Source organism: Dunckerocampus dactyliophorus, chromosome 8 (genome assembly GCF_027744805.1).
Source record: "Dunckerocampus dactyliophorus isolate RoL2022-P2 chromosome 8, RoL_Ddac_1.1, whole genome shotgun sequence".
In the NCBI taxonomy this organism is placed as follows: Eukaryota; Metazoa; Chordata; class Actinopteri; order Syngnathiformes; family Syngnathidae; genus Dunckerocampus; species Dunckerocampus dactyliophorus.
In genome coordinates, this window is record NC_072826.1 from 15,507,410 (window position 1) to 15,532,640 (window position 25,231).

The following is a 25,231-nucleotide window of genomic DNA, read 5'->3' on the forward strand; positions in this document are numbered from 1 at the left end:
TCAGGAGGAGATCTTAATGTCATCTGACTGTTGTTACCTGTCAGTTTTTTGGGGGGTATACCGTAAGCACATTCATTTGGCGCACTCACATGAAAATTGTACACAAACTCCAGTAGTCCGTTTGGCGACGTATCATACCATAGACTTGAGTGCCCAAACAAAGAAATTCCACCTGTTGATAACTCAGTTTTGTCGTGGTATTAATACAATGCAGCCTAACTGGGTTGGTAATGTGTCTTTATTAAAACACGTGCCTGTTAGTCATTGTCTTCCGGCTCTGTCGCCCGTCTGTTACGTTATCAGCAGCTAACTTTGTGGCTCTTTGCTTACTAACACAGTTATACCACAAGTATGTTTTTTTTATGGATCACGGCTGCAAAATAACCCATAATAGAGCTAAACAAGATTGCAACAGCTCAAAATATGTAAACAACTGTACCACAACATAAACAATACAAACAACCATTCATTTGCAAATATAAAATCATGAACTATATACAATTTTTGGAATTTGGAACTAAAGTGCATGTGTGCACGCGCATGTGTGCGCGTGCACGTGTTACAGTTTCCCTACAATGCAGTAACCTTCTGCACGCTACACTCCTCCATGCTCTTACACGTCCTCGTTGCTGTTGAGTGTGTAAATACAGGTAGAACATCCATGCCGAGCTTTTATGGCTTAAAACTGCAGTGACAGTCACTTATTTTAGTCTGCAGTTGCATCATCACCTCTTTCCGTCTCTGGCACAAAAAAAGCGTAAAAAGATGTATAAATACGTCTTTGGAAGGGGCCGTTCGGGTTTAAAAAAAACATATAAATACATCTTTGGTATTGAATGAGTTAATCATGAAAACCAAGGTTTCACTGTACATCGAAGGCCACAGCAGGACTTCTCCAATCTAAATGTATCCAATCAGGACATATACAAGTTTGAAAGGTACTCAAAGCTAAAGACTCATCACCTTCACCTTAATGAGCATGACTGTCCAGTTATTTAGGACAAACCATTCTATAAGAGGTGTTTCACCTGCTCTTTGACCCCCTCCCTTCATGGGTGCTCCCCCATTGCATCGCCACCCACCCAACCTCCCATCCCAATGTCTCTGGAGTAAATACGAAAAAAAACCTAAAGCGCTTTGGGCAGTGGCCGGAAGAGGAGCATCAAGCACAGGTCCCGCACGCCACGGGAAGGATCTATTACAGTGAAAAATTAGGAGCGAGCAGACTGGTGCCTGAGAAGAGAACACAGCTGAAAGCAGGTAGGTGTCCCTCGACATGGAGACTAGGAGGAATAGAAAAGAAATGGATTAGAAATGGACTGCATTGTGTGGCTCGGCCCCCAAAAAAATTTATTTCTGTTTTTGTGCCAGAGGAATATAAGTAGGCGCAGTAAACAGCCTGCGTTGTAAAACTCTGGGGAGATGAATACGAGCCCGCACCTCAGCTTAAAGACCAATAAAGTGGCTCACAGTATTTACATAGTCTTTTATGTGAGCTCTCAGATACCATTCATTTAAAAGAACATTGAGCTGCACAGCCGTATGGATTGCAAGGTGGTGCATGAAACCCATTTTAACCCCTCTGTTTGAATGTCACAGTTTCTAATCTGGTAAATTGCTTCCTGGCATAGAGAGCGTGAGAGTTGGGAGCTGTGAAGGTGTTCTGGCTTGATGAACTTTAGATGGTGGTATCAAATTGATACGTGGCCTTCGGGGAATCGAGGGTGTTGCGCAGGGTTAGGATAAACAAGATGTTTTTTTCCCCACACTGAAAACAAACAGGCAACAGCAACTTGATGCTTCACACTCCAGCAAAAAGCATGCTGCGCTCCACTGCTAAAGCTATTATTGTAATGCAACAGATCTGCGTAAAGCATCAATTAAATCAAGCCACACGTAACAGGCTTGTTCAACATGCATCAGTTTGTCCGCCGCCCACAATCAACAAAATGCAGAAATCCACCGGGAAGTTCAAATATGCCCATTAGTGCTCATTTCACACACCAAGGTCTTGTCAACAGGCCAAGTTTTGTCAAGCCAAGAAATGCAGTGTGGGAAATTTGAGAAGCTGCAGATGTCCGTGTCAACAGTCAACCAACAGAATACTCACCAGGTGGCCGCACTGCCGGGTACTTGTCACGTACCGACAGCCAAGACGTTTAGATATCGCTTATTTATTTGTCGGCCCCTGCACAGAATCCAGAGCGGCCTTTCGGCAATGTACAGACGTCTATTCTCATCTCCAGCGACATGCTATTCCTTAAAAATTGACTGTCTACTTTTAATTAGATAAGACTTGACAGTGACATAATGCACTGACAAATGCAAACTCGCATCTCGACTGGTATACAAAAGTTAACACAAGTCCATCAATACTGATTAAACTTAGTTTGTCAATCTGCCAACTTGGCTTTTATTGAATCAAATTATTATACAACGTATCCTGATTCTATACTGATTTAATTCATTTATCATTTACTTATTGCTTAATCTATGGCCTGCATGTGTTTACATACTATACAGTTTTTCAGTCCTGCATAAACTTATTTATCTTTCTTATTATTTTATTAACTTAATTTGATATGTATACATTTATTTACATATGTGTTATTAGTTATTTTTATTTACTGTATATATATATATATATATATATATATATATATATATATATATATATATATATATATATATATTAATTTCCTTTTTTATAAGACTTTTTTTCTTTTTCAAAAACTTGTTAATCATGTCTGAAAGAAACTAAACCATTAACATGAACATGGCCATTTTCTATCAGCATAATCGAAAAGCAACAAGTGCAATTTACAACTCAGTCTCCTCGACAATGTTTGTATTCAAAGATACAGGGAGCAAATGTTTATGTATCCAATGTCCCCTGCCTCTCAATAAAATACTGTTAAAGATGTTTTTATTAGAGAATAGATACTGTAAATTGAATATAAAGCGAGCCTCAGCCACATGCATAAATGGAAAAAGGAGGGTGTTTTTTTTTTGTTGTTTTTTTAATGAAAAGAGGCACACTGCCAAGCAATTTCTTAAAGCTGGATGTTTTGCATTCATCGAACATCTTTTCTAACAAGAGCCAGGGAATGCTGTGCTGCCAGAGGCCAAAAATGTATGTAACATATGTCTGCACTTTTGTACAACTAAAAATAAAACGCTTTACAGAAAGCTGGCTTCTGCCCGCCTGTGAGGCATTGCAAACATGTCTTCAATAAACCTGCAGAAAACAATCATCAGTGATCATCAACATCCTTTTTTTTGCAATGTACAGTATAACTGAGGTCATAGAGAATTTCCATAGATTATGTGACTACCAGGTGATAGACGTAGGATACATAAATTACCAACATGCAATTTTAAGTGCACAATATGCATAATCTAAACAAATCCAAACGTTGTTAATGTGGCAAGAAGGAAAAAAAGTCAGCACTTCCTCTCCTCAAGTTTCAACCCAAATAATCAGCTATTTTCCCCTGGCTATAGATAACCACAACTAGTCTTGAGTGTCATTGTCCAATGGGAAGGTTAAGGACACTTAACGTGAGAGTCAGCGAGATCAAATACTTACACGGACGCTAAATAGTCAAGACATCAAATGACGCACACAGCGTTTCACAACACACACACAGACACACACCGGCTGTGACTTACCTTGAAAGGGTCACATGATGTCACTTCACACCTGAGGATTACATACCAAAGTATTGTGTCAATAAATAATTACATTTAACCCTTGACAATCGTTTGGCATCCAAATGTGTACATTCAGCTTATTTGTTGTTTTGATTCTTAATTTATTCAGTATTAGGGCTAAGTGTATCAAACAACTTTTTTTCAATTCTACAATCTCCTGGAAGGTATATAGAATAGGATATGTGCGTATATTCCGACTCTATTTACCCTCAGGACCAATTTCTTCACATTGACTCCACCTACAACCACATCTATTTTGATATAATAATGCATCAAAATCACTGTTGTTATCAGTTATTGACCTAGTCAAGGCTCTAATAACCTCATTCCAAATAATCTACTTTGCACCTATTTTTTTTTCCAAAATGTTGCTTATTTTGTCTTTTTCCCCTTTGAAAAAACTGAAGTTTTTATAACAAAAATAAAACATTTAAAAAAGTTTGTTTGTTTGTGTTGATGTGGTGAGAGTGGAAAAAGTATACACATTACCTTTGTGTTTTTGGACCTACGATCATTTTTTGGCGTTAACAGGCAACATAAGTGACATAGCAGTCTAATTAGATGTAAACATGATATCTGTGTACATTATGTATTCAGAGGCGTTCACAGTGGCGGTGCTGAAAGTGTTGCAACACTAAGCCTGAAGATCTTCAGCTTGTTTATTTAAGTCCCCAACAAGTGCCTTGCCGAATTAACACATTCCTGACGAAGAGATTCCAGAGAGGGGCATCCATGTCGTGCTTAGCGTAACACGAAACCGTAACCTTGTTAATGTCAGCGCCCCTCAGTGACTGAACAGAGGAACTGCAGACATGAGTATTTACTCATGTCTATGGATTCACTCTAGTTTGATTGTCAGTATTTACCTTGTCACACGTGTTGATGACGATCTTGTTGTTTGGTGACAGAACCTTCTGAAATCTCCTGGCGTCAACAAGGTATCACAATGTGGAAAAAGTCAAAGGTGACCGATCAGACTGCCGCTGGACAGACTGGTAAGTGCCCCATGAAGGACACCCTCTCCACGTGGATCAGTCATCTTTGTGCATCTGTAATCCCTTTTTTCCAAGCAGCCAAGCCAAATCTGTTCAGATAATTGAAGACAAAAAAAAACCCATCATTGTACACAAAAGAACAAAGATGAAGTTGAAAAAACATTAAGTAGGTGACTTAAGATTATCTAAAATATATATTTTGGAAGAAAAAGCAGCTTTTTTCTACAAAGAATCTTTTTTCCATTAAGTAAAGACCGTCCCCAAGATGATTCAACAGCCTTGACGAGGCCAACGGCTCAACAAGTTGTGATTCATCGCTTTCTTGTTCCCAAAGCGGTCCATTTTAAATGTGTTCATGGCAGAAGAAAATAAATGTATGCTATGAAACATTTGTATTTTCATCCGGTGCAGTTAATAAGGATGCTGAACACAAGCGGCCATCCTGAGAAAACGATCCCAAGCGAGATGAATCAGCCTCGTGTTTGATGAGAAATCAGTGAAATCGCTTTCTGCACAGATTTCTCCCTCAAGTACCATCCAGAAATCATCCTCGGTTGTGGGTTTTGAGAACATCTTCCAGGGCAAAAACGCTACTGCTGACACCCTATTCATTATTTGTGACTAACCGTGTTTTGTGTGTGCGTCTCTGAATAGCAGTTCTGTTCCTGTGCCTCCCATTCCCGGCTCATGCGGTATATTGTAGTATGTGTGTGTGTGTATGTGCACTATGTGTGTCCATAACCCTGCCAAATTTCCAACGTGCCGTGGTGCTTCTGTCAGGATTAATACTAAACTGTCCTGTTCCTTCTCCTGCTATCCCGTTACGTGTTAAGTCACCGATACTGAGGGAGGTCACCCAGACGACAAAGGTACAGTAAGTGCGTGGAAGGATGAATCGCATTCCACAAACAATTCACTCTGTGTAAGTGCATGTGTCCATGTGGGCTGGTTGCCTGCATGGCGTGGTCGATGTCCTACCATGATGGTGTCATCCAAAGAGGGTGAACCAGCTTATGATGCAGGGCTATTCAACTCAAGTGTTCTGGGGGCCACATTTTTAGAAAGCTTCTTAGGACCTGAAGGGATGTCAGCGCAAGGTTCTGCCATACGTTCACATTTTTACCTCACGTAATATAGCCATAAATACAGTCATAAAGTAAAACATAAGCAATATGTTTATGCTAGTCAAATATCCTCTGACAGGAGCACACTGCTGTTTTTAAGTGTCTTGCAAAAATATTCAGTTAAAAATCCTCTATTCGATATCTGTTGTGTTTTTTAAGACCATACTGTAAAGACACGTCAAAGATCCTCTATTTGGAAAAAGTGTTCTGGCGTTATTAGGAATCTGCTACAAAAACTCTTAAGTTTTGAACTGAACTTGCAGGACAGTGTGACTGCATTCACGGGCCACATTTGGACCAGGGGCCACCAGTTGAATAGCCCTGCTCTAATGCGCTTTGTGATATTTCCATCAGCCTCCAAATACAATACATGCTAAAGGCTGATGCTAGGGGGCGCTGTGCGTTTACGTTTGTAGTGTCTTGTGTGGTGACATTGCAAAGGGTTGGCATGATGTATTTAAATAAATATTAAAAGTTAGTACTTGGGGTCCCCATAGCACCTTAAAGCACTGTCAACTCAATACAGTATCGTAATTTGAGACTCATGAGACCCTGAACACTGATACACACACATCATTTCCTGAACTTTGCATGATAAACAGAGATATTGGGGACTACGAAGTCAAGCCTTTGGATTTTACAATGGAATCTGCAAATTCTAAAATCTAAGATTCCAGCAGCAAGATCAGCAAAAATCTTGGCAGTGTATGGTGCCCTCCAGAAATATTAAAACAGTGAGGCAATTTAATTTATTTTTGCTGTACACTGAAAACATGTGGGTTTGACATCAAAAGACAAACAAACATGAGACCAGAGAACAACATTTTAGCTTTATTTCCAGGTATTTACATCCTGATCGGTTGCTTGAAACCACCCATTTTTTATGAGAGCAAAAGCATTGGAACACGTGACTGACAGGTGTGTTGTGTTGCCCAGGTGTGTCCTGATGCATTGCTTATTCAATCAATAAATAGCACTGAATCTCTACGCTCAGTTTCAGATTGGGAAGGACATGTTTCGCTTGTGTTGACTGCATTTAGAGGGGAAAATTGCATGAAAACCAGAGAGCTGTCTATGGATGAAAGCCAAGCAATTGTGAATCTGAGAGAAGATGCAAAGAACCATTTCACAAACATTGGTCATAGCCACTACAGCCATTTGGAATGTCTTGAAGAAGAAATAAAACATTGGTGTACTGAGTAACAGACCTTGACCTGTTTGACGTGATGACAAACATTGTGAGAGATGTAAAGAAAGACCCGAAAACAACTGTTGGTGATATCAGCAACAACCTGCAGAGGGCAGGAGTGAAGGTATCACTATCTACTGTTCATAGAAGACTTCAACAACAAAAGTACAATGGCTACAGCAGAAGATGCAAACCATTCATTAGCAAGATGAATGGGAAGGTCAGGCTGCAATTTACCAAAAAGTACAGAGATGACCCTCAAAAATTATTCCGTCCATAAAACCTTTGTTCAGAAGTAAGTATTTTTACTGTCTTTCTTTATAGCTCTCACAATGTTTCTGTCGTCACATGCTGATGTTTTCCTTGGTCTACCCGTTCAATGTTTGTTACTTCATACACGAGTGGTTTCTTTCTCCTTCAGTACATTCCCAATGGTTGTGCTAACTATGACCAATGTTTGTGCAGCGGTTCTGATAAGTGATGTGCGGCTCGATACTGAAATATCAATACTTCTGATAACAGCCGTTCATGCTCTGAATCTGATTCTCAAATCAAAATATCAATACTTTCGATACTTCAGTCAGTGGAGGTAATGTTTGTCTCAAAATGTTGTCTGAAGCGTTGACGGATCGTAAACGGAGCCATGTGTGAATTGTGAATAAAGTTTTCATTCTTAAAGTAGTTTTTAATAATTAATCATTTATTTTAATGGTTTAATGTTTTTACTTATTTTATTTTTTTATTGTTTAAAATACCGTTTTCACTTATTTCATATGATTTTGTCCTGTTTTTCTCTTGTTGTATATAAGCTTGGCTGTATTATAAATCAATCCGCTACCGCGATATACTTAAAATAAATAAATAAACTAGTTAAATTAATTATTTAATCATTAATTTATTTGAATTAATAATTGATTTAATTAATTGGTGTATTTTTTATGCTATGATATGAAATACACTAATTTAAAAAATTTACATTAGGTGAATTTGCATTATGTGAAGTATCGGATCGGTATCGCCGATGACAGCCTGAATTTTACTCAGTATCAGTTGAGACACTACATCAGTGGTGTTGGACATCTCTAGTTCTGATTGATTTGCCATCATTCATTCACAATCTGCTTTGTTTTTCACTCCTAGACAGCGGTCTATGATTTTCATTTTGTTTACACCTCAAAATGCAGTCCATATAGGCAAAACCTAGTTGTGCGTCTGATCCACCTGGAAATAAAAGCTGAAATGTTGCTCTCGGGTCTCGTGTGCATCCTTTGATATCAAACCCAAATGTTTTCAGTCTACAAGAAAAATAAAGGAATTGACCCCACTGTTCCAATACTGCACTGTACACAATTAATAAAACTGACTCATACAAGACATACTAAAAGACACTTGTGCCTTTCTCTAGAACATATGTTTTGCAAACACACGCTTACGTACTGGGCTACTTTTGACTGGCTCACATAATCTATGCCTGGCTTCCACCTGCAGCTTTGATTGCTGCTCATATTAATCAGCTGACCTATATCTCTGTGGTTAATATGTCGTTTTCAGCATGTTCATGTGTTGTACTTGAAACCAAATGTCTAGCTGTTTAACAGCTGCAAGACTGCAAAGACATAATCATCACTTTTGCTACACAATGCCACAATGCAATTAGGCTACAATGGCTGTTAGACTACAATATGACACAGGCACTCCGGGCATTTCATTTAACACTATGCTAATTTGAAGAAAATACTACTAAGTACTGCAGTCAATCACATTAAGTTAAAACTAATAATAACAAATAACGAAGAGCCAGAGAGTACCTAAGGCCTTAGTAGTGGTGTTACAGGATATACGAAGTTTGCAAATCACCTTCATCTGCATATATTTGGAAATATACAGTATGTATTTCCTATATATATATATATATATATATATAATAACTATAATATAAGTTATAATATAATTATATATAATAACTATAATATAAGTAACTAATATATCAGTTCAGTTAACTTTTTCTCAACACACTGCATTCACAACAGTAGTTAACGTGTATTTGTGAGTGGACAACTGTATAAGAGATATAATTTATATATTTACATATATTTATTCCATAGTGTTTATTAGACTATATACAGCACGGTAATTATATTAGACTGCATTATGGTTAACTGTCTATAGATATCCCATAAGCGTACATGTTTATTGTCATAATCCCTGTATTAATATGGATATCAATTAACAAATCTCAGCAGAGATTTGTTAAAAATATATTTTTAACATGCATTACAATAAGTAAAATATTGTAAGATAGCAAATCTCAATTTGTAAAGTAGATACTAGTTGTAATTGAAGAGAAATATTGCTCTAAACAGTATTTCTCTTGTTGAAAAGGTGTCAAGCTTGTGAGCCTGTTGTCAGCCTTACATAGTGAATTGCTCATTATTACCATCTGATGGGAGAGCTCAGTGTTGCAGTGCTGTCAAAGTGCTGTATTGTGTAGAGTTTCTTTGTTGTTTTAAGAAGCCCAACAGAGTTCCTGCAAAAGACATGCATGTCAGTAAACAACCTTCATAGTTGGGTTGGGAATAAATTTGGCAGTCTCTTCTTCTTTCTTTCCAGGAGAATTTGTGAATTAAATGCTTCTCCAGCACAAGTTACCTATTCTAACATCTTGCTGCACAAACTTTAATTTTAATTAAGTTTTTTTTAAATCTCTATTTGTATGATCTTTTCATCCATCTTGATTATGGCTCTCGCCCACTTGATTTGTCAAATGTGCCTAATTGAAAATGTAAATAATTGTATTCCTCATTTGATTAGGCATCCGTAAGAAGTCCAAAGTGCCGGGGGTTATGATAACACAGTTTCAGGAGGAACTTCCAGAGGGAATGACAACCCCAGATTTTTCCCGAAAGCCCATTGCCATCACTATTCAAGAAGGTTTGTCTTTCATCAGAAGGCATGTCATCTTTGTCATCTTTTACCCCTCCTGATGACACAATACCATGCTATTGTGCACTAATGACATGTAAAATTCAATATTTCAGGAAAATGTGCCATCTTTAAAGGCATTGTGGTGGGGACTCCAAAGCCCAGTGTAACTTGGACGAGAGCAAAGGGAGAAATCGTGTTTAACCCCGACACCTGCAGGCAAAATTACAATGAATCATCACACGAGCATACTCTTGAGGTACAGTGTCAATCTAAAATTTATGAATGCTGACAAATCAATGCTCCAAAGAAAAATGCTCCAATTGTAGCGGGGGCATTCAAAACTGCAAAAAGGATGGCATGACATTTGGCGAGAGGTTGTTAGAACAATGTAATTCTTTTAATGATTTGGTGTGCATGAGAAAGTGGAAAGGAAGACATAACTCTCTCTGACCACACGGTCAGTTATTAATAAGTATATTACATACACAGCAGCACAGAACCAATGTTGCAATAGTGGTAAGGAGCAAACTGCTCAGCGAGCACTATCACTGATGAGTCAATTGTAAACAACAATATGGCAAGTGTACACCAACAACTGAGTATTACAACCAACATTTTAAAGTGCTTGCAGAGGTTGATAAAGCTGGTGGATGCAGACCACATGTAATATTTCTTGTGGAGTTAACTAAAACACGACACCAGGAGGCTTCCTACAGCCACAGCTGTTAATGCTGATGATTTTTCACCCGGTGTTAGAGACTCTGGTGGTTATTTGCTTATGTAGACCATACACCCAACAACTATCGGAGACTGTGGTTAACTGAACGGAGGCATTAATTGGAGCATTTATGGTTTTTCAATGATGATAAAAATGTCTTGAATGTTGCATTTCATCAGTTTCCCAAGGTGGCCCCAGAGGATGCAGACACCTACAAGTGTTATGCAACAAATGAATACGGCCGCGCTGTTTGCACTGCCGTCCTGAATGTTATTGAGGGTATTTATGTCTGAATCACTATTTTATTACAAAAAAAGTGCATTATACATGTACATGAACGGATAATAATCATTCCATTATCTGTTCACAGTTGGATTCTCTAAAACCAAGGAACTCCAAAAGACATATGGGGATGGTGAGTTGTTTTTTTTTTTTTTTAAACCAGAGCACACAACAGTAGAAATGACAAATGACTGAGTAGTTCTTCTTTTTACGACAAATATTGCAAAATGGCAACAATAAGCTCATCTTACAAACTTCTAAAGAAGACACACGACTCGGCTTTACGACTGGTGATTTATATCCTCAACCGATTGATAGTTCTCCAACATAAAATGTTCAATGGTCTAGCCCATACATTTTCATACCAGTGTGACATTTTCCTGAGTCAGTGAAATGAATGGGAAAAATCTGCCTCTCAGGCTGAATCTTATACGGTAGGCTCGTATCATAACAACATCATGACTGCAAATCGCCTCTCTGAGTCTGCTTTTGTGTGTTTGTATATGAAATACATATGAATACCAGACATAGATGTTCATAGTGTGACATTTCCCTGAGTCAGTGAACTGACTAGTTTAATTAAAGTCTGCCTCTCAGGCTGAATCTTTCAAATACACAAAGTGGCACACATGAAACTGCCTTCAGAAACATTAAAGAAGATGTCAGTATGACAGAAAAGTTTAGTGGGATCAGAATCAAACATCTCTGGTCGTACCTTTCGAACGTATTTCCCAAAGAAGAAGAGAATAACGCTGGATATTACTTTAAAAGACAATTCTAACTGATTCTTGTGATTGTCCTTACGCAGATATACCAGACTTTTTAAAGAGGAAACTTAAAAAACGGTGAGTCAACTCGATACATCTTATTTTATGACATAATTGCAAACATGAGGATTTTTCAGGGGTGTAACGGTCCGCATGATCGGTGCGTACCTCGGTTTTAAGGCCACAGTTTGATTACATAGAAGTGCTTCACATTTGTGTAAACAGCTTTAATGATTCTTAAAACAAAACATAAAAAACTGCTTGTAGGTAAATTCTCCAATAAATTAAATCCTCAAAAAATAATTCAAATTGAATAAATGGTAATATATAAGTTTATTTTTAGCACAGTGCAATTACATACAAGTGCAACAGCAACAGCTGGAACGATGTAAACTTGTATTTTTATTCAATTAAAGCTGCTGTATGTCACAGAGAGAAGCTGCCTAGCGGGCACATGCTGCTCGCACTATTCCTGCTTTGACTTCATAAACTACGCCCGATGTAACACACACCAGTTATATTGTTTGGCCATGGTTAGCTACTAACGTTAGCTATCATTGAATGTATAGGCTAGTATCAACAGCATGACTGCAAATCGCCTCTCTGAGTCTGCTTGTGTGTTTGTACATGAAATACAGTACATGTGAATACCAGACAGCTGAGAGAAAGAGATCTTATTCGGCCCGATACAACAGTTTAAGCAATTTTTTAATGTAGGTTAACTGTTGTGAAAAATATATTTTGTTGAATCTATTCTTTAAAACCAGTATTTGTAAAATATGCTATCCGGGAGTGGTGGTTTTATATTTTTTGCTTTAGAGTTTGTTATTCACTGAGGGGCAGCATTAATAACTCCAGCTTGCAACCTCATTCCTGAGCTCTACTAAGCAATGTCGGCACACTGATTTCATCTTATCCTTCTATGTATTTTACCAGGAAGGCAAAGTGTTCCCAAAGAGGAGAAATTAACGAAGGAAGAGGGTTTTCAAAGCCTGGGTTCAACATGGCACAATTGCTAGCCACAACTCCCTCTAGCCAAAGGCTGGACTGAACTGTACTTGTATACAGAGTATGACTATGCTCAAATACATGTCCTGTGTACCGCACCAAAAAAATCTGATAATGAATACATGTACCGTTACACCCCTACTATTTACTTACTGTGACGGTATGTGGACGGTCAGCATAACAACATTCCTGATGTCCTTATTATACAGTCCTACTGAGGAAGCAAAGGAAGAAAAGGCAATGACACCAGAGGAGAAGGTCTGGGAAATCCTTCTGAGTGCAGATAAGAAAGACTACGAGCGCATCTGCGCAGAACACGGGATCACCAACTTCCGCGGTATGCTGAAAAAACTCAATGACATGAAGAAGGAGCAAAACGAAGATATTGCAGCGGTAAGTCGACCGTTTTAAGATGTCTTACCATGAACATATTTCTCTGTTTTGTTATAAAATGTGTTCCCTTCTCACCTGTACTGCAGTTTGTTTCACACATGAATACTCTGAAACACATTGATGTCGACGACGACGACTTAGCAACACTGGACTTGGAGGTGGAACTCAAGGATAGTAAAGTATTTCTTTACAAGGTGAGACATTGGGCTCACACATCCACGTGTTTTTTTAATTGCCATTATGTTATTCATCACATTTCACAATGGAATTGTCTGTGCAAAAAACGAAGGACGGCTCCATGGTCCCGTTCACAAAAGAAGAATGTGAGGAAAAAAAGCATTCTTTGAAGCAAGTTGGCAAAAAACATACTTTCACGATGAATAATCAAGATGTTGATGTGGAGGGGGTCAGTGTGTTCGCCGCAGACTTTAAAGGTATTTTGTTCATGTATCCTGTTGGTTATATATTCACTGAGTAGATTCACAAAGGGTCAAACAACATATTTGTCTGTAAGACCTCAATTCACAAACATTACACATATATTCCACAATGTAATACAATAAGGCATTCAGTGCCCCAATGGAGATATTTTATACAATACATACATATATAATAATTATTGTCTTTTGTGCAATCCCTCAGTACCCGATGTCGACTTTGCTCTTAAAATCCAAGAGGTCAAGGCAGAAGAGCGAGAAGATGCACTCTTTATTTGTGTCCTGACCGCACCTCTGCATGAGATCAAGTGGTTTGGTAAAAATGCTCTGCTGTCCAATGGTGAAAAGCACGAAATCAGTGTTTCTGAAGACAAGCTCATCCACAAGTTGATCGTGCGCGACTGTTTGCCTTTGGATGCTGGCATTTACGCTGCTGTGGCAGGAATCAAATCGTGCAACGCCTGGCTTGTGGTTGAAGGTGAAAAATGATTGGGGAACTATTTCAGAAAAAAAAAAATAATAATTTATAACGTATCACTATATTTTTCTGCAGCGGACAAAGACGGTAGCAGCAAAGGGAAGAAAGCAGCTCGTAAAAGTACCATGGCTGGAGTTGGGAATGACGAAGACCTACTAAGAATAGCCAAGGAGCAGCAGGAAAGATATCAGAAAGAAATGGAGGAGAAGCTGGAGATCGCCAAGAAGAGTCAAGCAGAGCGGGATGCTGCAGATGAAGCCGCCCGGCTGGAAGCACAGGCAGCTAGAAAGGCGGCCGCCGACGCCAAGGCTGAGGCCAAGGCTGCTGCCAAAGCTGCTGCCAAGGCAAAGAAGGCAGAATCCAGCAAAGATGAACCCATTAGGAGAGCGTCGAGTGCAGGACAGAGAAAGGCTTCTGTTGCTGATGGTGAAGCTGGGGCAAAAGAACCGAGCGAAGACAACGAAGAAGTTGGAGAAAATTCCTTATTTATGGAATCAGTTGTGGTAGATGAAGTAAAAGATGAAGAAGAAAGAAAGAAAAAACATGAGGTTGAAGGTAAGTAGGATTTTTTTTCGTGGAATAAATTAAATATACACATTTTTTAAGTAGTGAAAAACAGGACTGTATTTGATTCATGTTAACTGGATGTTTTCTTTTTGTCAACGCTTATTCTTGCTTTTTCATGGATTTTCACCCTTACTATTAAGGACAATCCATGTCATAAATATATACATATTTAACCAAGAAGAAAATATCAATCAAAAATAAAATTGATTGATTTTTCCAAAAAAAACAAAGCAATAAAATTAAATGTGCAATTGATGGTGCCTATGCTCAGTTAGGAACTGAGGTTATGTGGTACGTATGTTTTGTGATGTCAGTCAGGCTGTATATTAATAACAGATATGAGAGCAACTATTAATCTGTCCATAAAGATAATGGATGCTGCTATTCATTTAATATCATCAATAGGAAAAGATCATGGTGAGGAAACTGCAAAGCAAAAAAGTGGCAAAAAGTCTGGAAAAAAAGAAAAACATCTCAAAGTGAAATTTGCAGACGGCGAAGATGCTGCTGTTGGTAAGAAATGTCTGAGGTTGCACATTGTAGATTATTTTACTTATCACAAAAGCCGTTTACCATATTATGATAAAGACTGCTCCATATTCTACTATTCATTATTCTACTGTTTCACCAATAGTGTATTGGAAGCATGTTGGCCAATATCTCGCCTCAATGCTTGAATTTAAACAGCTTAAACACGCTTTTAGTAAGCCCTACTGGGAATATGACATTTTGTGTGTCTGTAACTTTAATACTAATGAGTGTGTGTCTCCAAGGAGCGCTATTGTGAACTTTATCCACTTTTTACATATACACTGTAACTCTGCACTTGGCCAACGTAATACATGTCATATGTCACAAACAATAGCATAACTTTAGGGAGTGGGGCAGGAGGACACAAACGTTAGCAACATTATACATTTTAACACTTTTTAACAGCAACATCATGCTAGGGTCGCCTATTCGCTGAAGAAGAAAAAAAAAGACAAAACTTACAGTTCCCATATCTGCAGAGCTTTAGGCTACATTTTAAGTTTTTTTTTGTTTGTTTGTTTGCTTTTTTTTTTACAAAGCTACCCTGCATCAAGTGCTGACCGTAGACACAGTGGGGGCTCATATAAGTATGGGCGTGTCAGGGACCATATCATGTCCATGAGGAGTTCCTGAAGTTTTGCCTTCATGATGTCATGAAAAGCCGCAACTTCATAAGTGGTCGCTTAAGCAACCCTCAAAGTGGAGCAAGCAAGTGCACGTTTGGTGCTCATACACAGACTCTTGGGACACATATTAATGTTAGAACATTATCAAAAAGTAATTGTTGTATAATACGGCTTTGGCATAAAGGTTGTTAATCAACTGATTTTCGACATGATTTTTTCAGGAAACACAACATGGAACTGATGCTGACTTTGCTCAGTAACATAATGTAGAGGCATGGAAAAAATGATTAGACCACGCTTGTTTCTTCAGTTTCTTGTTCATTTTAGTGCCTGATACAACTAAAGGTACCTTTGTTTGGACAAATATAACAATGTCAACAAAAATAGATCATAAGAGTTACATGTTTTGGCAGTACAATGCTATAGCTATCCATGTTAGAACTTACGTGATTTTGGTTATTATTAAGAAAACCATGGAAGTTGCTAGATATCAGCTCTTAAATTAAACTGTTATGAGCTATATTTGTTATCATCATTATATTTGTCCAAACAAATGTACCTTTAGTTGTACCAGGCATTAAAATCAATAAACTGAAGAAACAAGGATGGTCTAATAATTGTCTTGAACTACCTTTTTGATTGTCAATCAAAGTGCTTTAAATAACTCTTTGAGATCTTAACATCTTGGATAAATCTGCCATTTAATATCACCAATAGGAAATTATCATGGTGAGGAAACAGCTGCGCAAAAAAGTGGCAAAAAGTCTGTGAGAAAAGAAAACACAAACAGACCCACAGTGAAAAGTGCAGACAGTGAAGATGCTGTTGTTGGTAAGAAATTGTTTCACAGTCTATAAATTATTTGAGATTATGTGGCTTAAAAGGCTTACATTTATACTGTAGATTACTCTTATAATTAAACTATAATTTAGATATTGAAAGGCCTCACTCATCATTTTACAATATCATCTGGATGTTTAAAGGTACTTGTTTAGTTAATCAACTTAATTAAACCATTAAATATCTAAATGAAGGGACACAGTTAGGAGGTTATGATCACAGTTATGATTGTCAGCCAAAGTGCATGTTAATAACTGATATGATTCTGGATGAATCTGCCATTTATTATCACCAATAGGAAATGATCACAGTGAGGAAAAGGAAAAGCAAAAAAGTGGGAAAAAGTCTGGGAAAAAAGAAAAACATTCTAAAGACAGTGAAGATGCTGATGTTGGTAAGAAAATGTATTATATCATGATTTATTTTTCAAATAGTTAATATTTGAAAATGTATGTCAGCATGTTGATGCAATATAAAGTTGCAGATACATTATTGTACACCATGACTTTGTACAGCCAGTGTAATTTCTTCAATATAAGTGTGACATCATTATTCTTGCTAATGGGACAATAAAATACATAGAAATGTCATATGGGAGGTGCTTACGGTAATCGCTTCGTCCTGAAAAGGTGGGGCCGTGTGTGAGCTGGAAGGTGCTTGTCACTGCCGTCCTACCATAGAGAGGAAAAGCCAGCATTTGAGGCTTCCTGACAGTTTTTGAGAGCAGAAAGTCAAATTCCAAGCTTACCAGGGGGTGATCAGACTTTTACAACAAAGTATCAAAGCTTTTCCTTGAGAAGGACAGGGTGCATGTATAGTACTTTATGTACAAATAAAAGGTAAGAACACAAATGTTTTTCAGTTAAGAAAAAAATAAATAGATAGGACTAAGAAGTATTTGAAAAGCATTTGAGAAAATTTTTAATCAAAGTCTCAAAGTACTGTATGTCTCTGTAAAATACTTACCTTCTTTTGATTGTTGTCCTCTTAAAAAAAACTCCAAAGGCATCAGTGCCTCACCAGCCATGAACCTCACCACACGTTATTGCAAGAGGTGTCAGCTAAACACCTTAAAGTTACAGTGGGTGTTGTGTACAGCACATTGCCTTTTTTTCATATACAAAACTGAAATTGATGTACAAATGTTCAGAGTTAGCAGAGAGTTGGATGCATGTCATCAGTATGGTTCATAATTGTCAGTCAAAGTGCATTTTAATAACAAATTCCACATAATATTCTGGATCAACCTGCTATTTATTATCACCAATAGGAAATGATCATGGTGAGGAAACCACAGAGCAAAATAGTGGAAAGTCTGGGCAAACAGAAAACGGCTCCAGTGAGAAAATTGTGAACAGAAAAGATGATGATGATGATGATGAAGATGTTCAAATTTCTGACGACAAAGATGATGATGATGATGACATTGGTAAGAAATGCGTGAGGTTGCACACGGTTGATTATTTAAGATGACAATTTAAAGGTGTGTGCTGCTTTGTCGAGAAAGTTATTTGCCATGGTCAGTTTGAAATATTAGCACAAAGGCCTCATATCATGTTGTTTATCGTGTTTGTCTTGAAATAAGTCACCTATTTGTTTTGTTAAAACTGCTTACATGTGGAAATGTGTCATGTCCTAGTATAAATCCTAATTGTATTCATGCATGGTGTAAATGATGCTGAATTAAATAGATACATTTGGATAGTTCTGTGCACCATAAACGCATCCTTTCTAACCCGTTTTGCATTGCATTGCTAATGAATTTCATGGTCAATGCTGCTGTTAATTTTGTGTTTTAATGCATACTCAACAGTAAATGTCAAACACTGGATTGATGGTATTCACAATGATGATGTCACCTAAAAGTGAAAGCAAATAATAATAAAGAGTGTGATATTGGCACTGGACCAGCAGGAAGTGATGAAAGTGACGAGGAGGTGGAAGAGCAGCCAGCAGTTGGCAAGCGCGTTAGAGTACGGCAAGGCCCATTGATTGAGGAGACAGTTATTGGTAAGACTGCATTAACGTCTGCATGGGATGTGAGAAGTAGTTTGATAAGAAGATGACTTTTATTGCAGTTGGAGGCTTTTACATCCATAGTGTGTGTGTGGCCAAATGTGATCTCTAACTGATGAAATGACCTTTTCCAGCCATCGGAGCTCAACAGGAGGGCATTTCACCTTGAGTGCCTTGAGGATGTGCTAATCAAATTGAATGCACTTGTGAGGGCACCCCACATAATTACCACTTTACTGGCGTAATGGTGAAATGAATGAAAACATTGGGGTGTGGTGTTGGGTACAGTGCAATACATCTGCATCTTAATTACACTTTGCTGACAGGAGGTAATGTATGTGTGTTTTCACCTCCATCTTGTGTGTTGTGTTTTGAGCCAAATGCATTTTGCTCAATGCTCTGTGCATTTGTGTTAACAATCTTGCTTGCTTTTGGCATATCTTAATTGAGAATGAATCAGTGTGCAGAGGGTTATTAGCCAAATGAACTGTTTGTGTTCTTTAGACAGAAACACTTTTATCACTCCAAGATGAAAGACGCCTAGCATTTTTGAAAGGATGACCTAGCCTTAAAAGGTTTTTTTTTGTTGTTGTTGCACAAGACATTTCTCGCACTCAGCAAGGAGATGTCACTGCATTTTCTTGCAAGAGCAATCCAAGAAGAGAAGCACTTAATGATGATGGTCTTCCGAGGCATTTTTAAGGATGAGGATTCTCAAACCAGACAATGGAGCTACCTACACATTGAATACAAGCTGTTGCAAATGACAACACTTCAAATTCATACAATCTGCATTTTGGCATGTATAGATGAAATGAAAATGATAATATATTGGTCTATCAGGTAAGTTTGTCCCCCCAAACGCGCCACCCCCACCTCCACACAGATAAACTAAATAAATGTATATATGTATATAATGTATAAATACATCTTGTGTGCTGAGGTCACCAGCAGCAATTTTACTAACTTGTTAGTCGCTTAATTCTCAGACCCAGGTGTTCACTTCCACATTGGACTTTCCGACTGCAAGGCCATCACTGGGGAAGCGGCCGAGCTGATGTGTAAACTCAGCAGCGAGGACTGTGAGGGAATCTGGTACAAAGATGGCGAAGAGGTACACATTACATACATATGAAGTTTGGATTGTTTCATTTATGTGATATTTTCTTCCAGATCAAGTCTACCGAGGGTATTACTGTTTCCAAAGAAGGAAGTTTCCATAAGCTGAAAATTCACAAAGCCACGGATGATGACGCCGGGAAGTATAAGTTTGAAGCAGATGGACGGAAGACAGAGGCCTTGATTGTAGTGGAAGGTAAGAAAGGAGCAAATATTTGACACAATGTGCTTCTGTGGAGTGGAGTCTTGTCCAACAACACCAAATTTTTGCTAAAGCAATCGAACATGACCTGACGTAGTCGCTGGACTGACCTGACCTGCCAAAAAATTAAAACAAGCAGCAGCTAGATTTCAAAAAATGATTTTTAATCGTCCATTTTAGATCCACCAAGATTTGATCCAGAGGAACTGAAAACATTTATCGTACCAGTAACCGTGAAAAAGGGACACAAGGCCACCTTCAAATTACCCTACAGGGGCAGGGAGCCTATCAAAGTTCAGTGGTACCTGGAGGGGGAAGAGCTTTCAGATGAAGCAAACATCAAGATCGAGACATCGGATGGTTGCACCCGCCTGCTGCTCATCAAGCTGCAGCGCAAAGACAGCGGCGAAGTCAAGTTAAAGCTAAAAAATGAGTTTGGGACTGTTGAAGCCCTCAGTGAACTTATTGTTATGGGTATGTATTCCCGAAAAGCATATATTTATACTGTTAGATATTTAGCGCTTATAAATTTACTTTTTTGCGGACAGATAAACCAACTCCTCCAATGGGACCTCTGGAGGTTGTCGAAGCCTCCTCTTCTGCGATTGAGTTCAAGTGGAGACCCCCAAAAGATAGTGGCGGCTGCAAGATTGGCAACTACATCCTGGAGAGGCAGCAAATTGGCCGTAATACCTGGAAGAAGGTTGGGCCCATCGGTCCAGAAGCCAAATACAGGGACCTTGATGTAGATCACGGCCGCAGGTACTGTTATCGCATCAGGGTGGAGACTGAAATGGGCACCAGTGAGCTGATGGAAACAGAGGATATTCAAGCTGGGACAAAAGGTACACTAATGCTTTTGATGGATGTATTGAATTTAGTTCTAACACTGAACAGAGCTACCCTACTACTGACTCGGCCATCCATTCTAGACACAATTCCATCTTCCTCTCCTGGTCTCGATGGCCTGTGCTCACGCTGAGCATTCATGCTACGTTTGCTTGTGCAACTAAACTTCTATTTTGCCACATTACTGCAATTTCCCTGACCTCGTGGATCACATCTGGTCTTATTTTGAGACATTCGCATTATTTCGGAACGTGGTAGCTGTCAATACTTATTTGCGAGACAACTTTTATTTGCAATACTTACATGAAACGTCTTTATTACGCACTCAAATATAGTCACAGGTACGCAACCGTACCATGGGTTTTCACATTTCGAATTATTTTCAGTCTTTGGATTTTATATTTACTATGAAATGTATCGGTTTACAGTATCATTAAGAACTTGTGAGGAGCGATTGCATAACAGTCCATTGTATTACTGGGATACATTTTATGCATGCATGCATGACCGTGTGCATGTAATCATGCCATGCCCAAGCCCACCTATTCCAATCGTGCCAAAGTAGCTGAAGTTTGCCAAACTGGAACGCGGATCAGAGGACTCACACTTGCCAAATGTGCTGGAGTTTAGGTACAAAGTAGGCCCAAGCAAGGTACAGCCCAAAGTTTCCCAAAAGACCCTGGTTGTTTGTGTACACAGCATACCCTGGACCTCCATCAGCACCAAAGGTTGTCAGCGCCTTCAAGGACTGCATCAACCTGTCCTGGTCCCCTCCTGCTAACACCGGAGGAACCAATATCCTCGGCTACAACCTTGAGAAACGCAAGAAGGGCAGCAATCTGTGGGGTCAGGTAAACCCGCCAGAGGAGATGATCAGAGGTAAATTTAGAAATCCTTCCCCATAGTTGCATTTAAAGAGTTGTGTTTGTAATTTTTGGGGGGAAGTAAAAAGTATGCTTTCCACTCCAACAGCTAAAGGATTTGCTGTAAAAGATGTCGTAGAGGGAATGGAATACGAATTTCGTGTGTCAGCTATCAATAACTCAGGAGCGGGTGAATTCAGTACACCTTCTGAGTTTGTGTTTGCCAGAGACCCTAAAAGTAGGTGGATATTCAATGTACTGTATACCAACCTAAAATCTGTAGCACTAAGTATAGATGATGTGTTGCAGAGCCTCCTGGAAAGGTCCTCGATTTGAAAGTGACCGATTCCACATACACAACTCTATCACTGTCTTGGAACAAGCCCAAGGACATTGAAGGGGTCGAGGATGAAGCCAAGGGATACTTTGTGGAGATCCGTCCCGCGGAGAACACGGACTGGAATCGCTGCAATTCTACCGTATTAACCACAAATTTCTACACAGTGAAAGGCATGAAGTCAATGGCCATGTACTGGGTGAGAGTCATTGCTATGAACGATGGCGGGGAGGGAGAACCACAGGAACTGGACAACTATGTCCTCGCTATGCCTCCTCCTGGTGAGAATGTGTATGATGTATTAAACCCGGAATATAAGACGACCCCGATTTTTCGCGACCCTGTTTTTGAATCAAAGACATGGCTTTGTTCGTAATCATGTTTTCAATATCAGTTAAATCATATTTCATTCATATTTAGTAGCTGTTCAACATTTGTTTGCTGCTTCATTGAGTGCTATTATCTTAACGTTATCATCATAACTCCTTATCTGATGTTGGTGAGTTCTCACATGTTTGGTTCAGTTAAAACGTGTTCTGTTATGTTTGCTGTGCAAGTACGGTTTGTTTGGTCAAGTGCAAATGCTTAGACTGAAACCAATTTCTCAAGTGGTCTCAGTCCGCTTGTTGAGTGCACGCTCTGGTTCGGTAGATTGCATTGCAAGTGGACTTCGGTGACCCTGAATATAAGACAACCTGTCACTGACTATTTTCTAAAGAAAAAATATTGTGTTCTACCTGGGTCAGTACCGTATTGCGCTCTTGCTGCTCTTGATAAATCACTGGAATTTAAGTTTTCACAATCAGTATAACTATGACGTGACTAAGATTACTTCAGTTTCAAGTAGGCAATTCTACAAAAGTCTTTATAAGACAAAACCAAACATCACTGAATGTCATATCATGCATTCTTAACCTAGTGAGACCACGCTTCACGGATGCCAAAATCAAGAGCTTCATGGTGGTGAGAGCAGGAAATTCAGCGCGATTCACCATGAACTTTGAGGTAATTTGTCCAAAAAACAAGTGTTTAAGCAGAAACAATTAGTCAATGTTCCTCTGAGTGATCTATTAGTCATTATTGTTTTGTATGCTTTGCAGGCCTCTCCTTGGCCTGAGGTCACATGGCTGAAGGATGGTGTGCCGGTCTCTAAAAAGGTGACAATAAGTAATGCAGAAGGCACATCGCAGCTTCTGATCCCTTCTGCTGAGCGCTCTGACTCCGGAATCTACACTATAGTTGTCAAGAACATTGTTGGCCAAGAAACGTTCAGTATTGAAATAAGAGTCACAGGTGAGAATTATTAGTATAGTATTATCACTATTATTAAATACATGACGTCCATATAATTTACAGAAAAGAAAGTGAAAGAGAACTTTATTTTATTTAAACTTTAGATGAGCCAAAACCACCAGGTCCAGTGGAGATTGAAGAAAACGTGCCAGGCACAGTGACCGTTTCGTGGACACCGTCTCCAGATGAGAAACGTGATGATAGGCTGCACTACATGGTGACAAAGAGGGATTCCAGCAAACGAACATGGCACACTGTGGCAGATCACATCTTCAACAATAAATTCACAGCTTGCAATATAATGCCTGGCAGAGAGTATCAGTTCCGTGTCTACGCAAAGAATGACATGGGCTCCTCCAAACCCTCTGAATCACCCAAGTGGCTGATCACCAACAAAAAAGGTACATACTGTAAATGTTCCCACAGTAGTGTGTTGGATGTGTGTTGGTCAAACTCTAGCCTTGATGCTGGAACTGTTTAAAAGTGTTTTTAATAAGCCCTACGGAAACACGCATTTTGTGTGTCTGTAGATTTAATGCTAATGAAATGTGTTTATCCACACTTGTCTCAGACAGAGTGTGTGTCTCCAAGATGCCCTACTGTGCACTCTATTTACTTTTTACATATAAACTACAACTTTTAGTACGCCATTTATTCAACATAACAGATGCCATATATCACATACAACAATGTAAGATTAAGGAGTGGGAAAGTAGGACAAAAATGTTACTAGCATATGACACGAGCGTAGCTATGAGAATTTTAACAGCAACATCAGTCTAGGTATTTGCTGAAGAAAAGCAAAATGATAAAACATACAGCTCCCACGTCTATAGCTTACTGGTGGATAGTTGGCAGAACTACAGACTTTATTTTAAGATGTGTAGCGAATCTTGCTTTTTTTTTTTCTTTTTTTTTTTCAAAGCTGTCCTCTGTGAAGTGGTGGGCGGATACTCGGGGCGGGCTCATCTAGCTCGGGGCAGGTCTAAGGTGATATGAGTAAGGAAAAAGGCTCTAGGGACACATATTACTGTATGAACATCACTAAAAAAGTCAATTTAGTATAATAGGAGACCTTTAACTCAGCAATTTGTGTTGATGACATTACATTACAACGACTGCAGAAAATTACATAATGAATATCTACTCTTCTCCTCAGAGAGATTCACTGTGAATATGCCTGAATCCAAGGCCTGCGATCTCCAGTGCCCCCCAAAGTTCCTTGTCCCACTCAAAATGCACACAGCTCCTCAGGGATATGAATGCTACATGAGCTGCGCTTTGAAGGGTGATCCAATGCCTCATGTTACATGGCTCCGCAACAACATCAGTCTCAATACCAACACTAACTACTACATCTCCAACACCTGTGGAGTCTGCTCTTTGCTCATATTGAGGGTCGGACCTAAAGACACTGGAGAGTACAAGGTTGTTGCAGAAAATGCTATGGGAACAGCAGAGTGCTCCACCAAGTTGACAGTAAGGGGTAAGTCTTTATCATAAATATACAGTACAACACTCTCACAATGGCTTGCATTAGTGCAAGTAAAACAAATTATGTCATTCTTTTTTGTTTCAGAGTAAAAAAAAATGTGATGAAGATGGAGGACATGTTACATTTCTGGTCCTGTGTGATCCTCCTGAATCCTTGAATTATTACTTCATATTTATTTACAATAAAGTATTATGGAAAAAAATGTTATTTTGATTACTCTAAAATTGTATTACAAATATATATTTTAAAAAGATGACAAATGTATGCATGCCTTACCAGAAAAATTACAGTCCAAAATGAAAAATGCAGTTCCAATCTAATAATTAGTTAATTCTTTAAATAAATGTATTAATGTTAACTATGGTTTAAATAAAGCTTGAGAAATGTCTTCTGATTGGCTAAATTCTGCCAAAACACTACCCTAACTGAATAAAATTGCTTTAGGATTTGATGTAAATAAAGT

The 25,231-nt window shown here is 38.7% G+C and overlaps 1 protein-coding gene across 1 annotated transcript; it reads left to right on the forward strand.

Annotated features, from left to right (window-relative positions):
* The first annotated feature begins 1,093 nt into the window (after positions 1–1,093).
* On the forward strand, positions 1,094–25,177 carry LOC129186237 (immunoglobulin-like and fibronectin type III domain-containing protein 1). The gene is made up of 31 exons (XM_054784273.1): positions 1,094–1,260; positions 4,623–4,709; positions 5,543–5,578; positions 9,834–9,953; positions 10,061–10,203; positions 10,845–10,944; positions 11,036–11,080; positions 11,756–11,792; positions 12,932–13,115; positions 13,202–13,309; positions 13,405–13,549; positions 13,758–14,030; positions 14,106–14,585; positions 15,003–15,110; positions 16,472–16,585; positions 16,893–16,988; positions 17,865–18,023; positions 18,506–18,604; positions 18,745–18,777; positions 19,600–19,724; positions 19,784–19,925; positions 20,112–20,405; positions 20,480–20,776; positions 21,480–21,659; positions 21,753–21,881; positions 21,953–22,261; positions 22,900–22,985; positions 23,081–23,273; positions 23,378–23,674; positions 24,433–24,759; positions 24,853–25,177. The coding sequence occupies exons 2-31, from the start codon at positions 4,661–4,663 to the stop codon at positions 24,855–24,857; spliced, it is 4,713 nt and encodes a 1,570-aa protein (XP_054640248.1). The 5' UTR covers positions 1,094–1,260; positions 4,623–4,660; the 3' UTR covers positions 24,858–25,177.
* Positions 25,178–25,231: the final 54 nt, after the last annotated feature.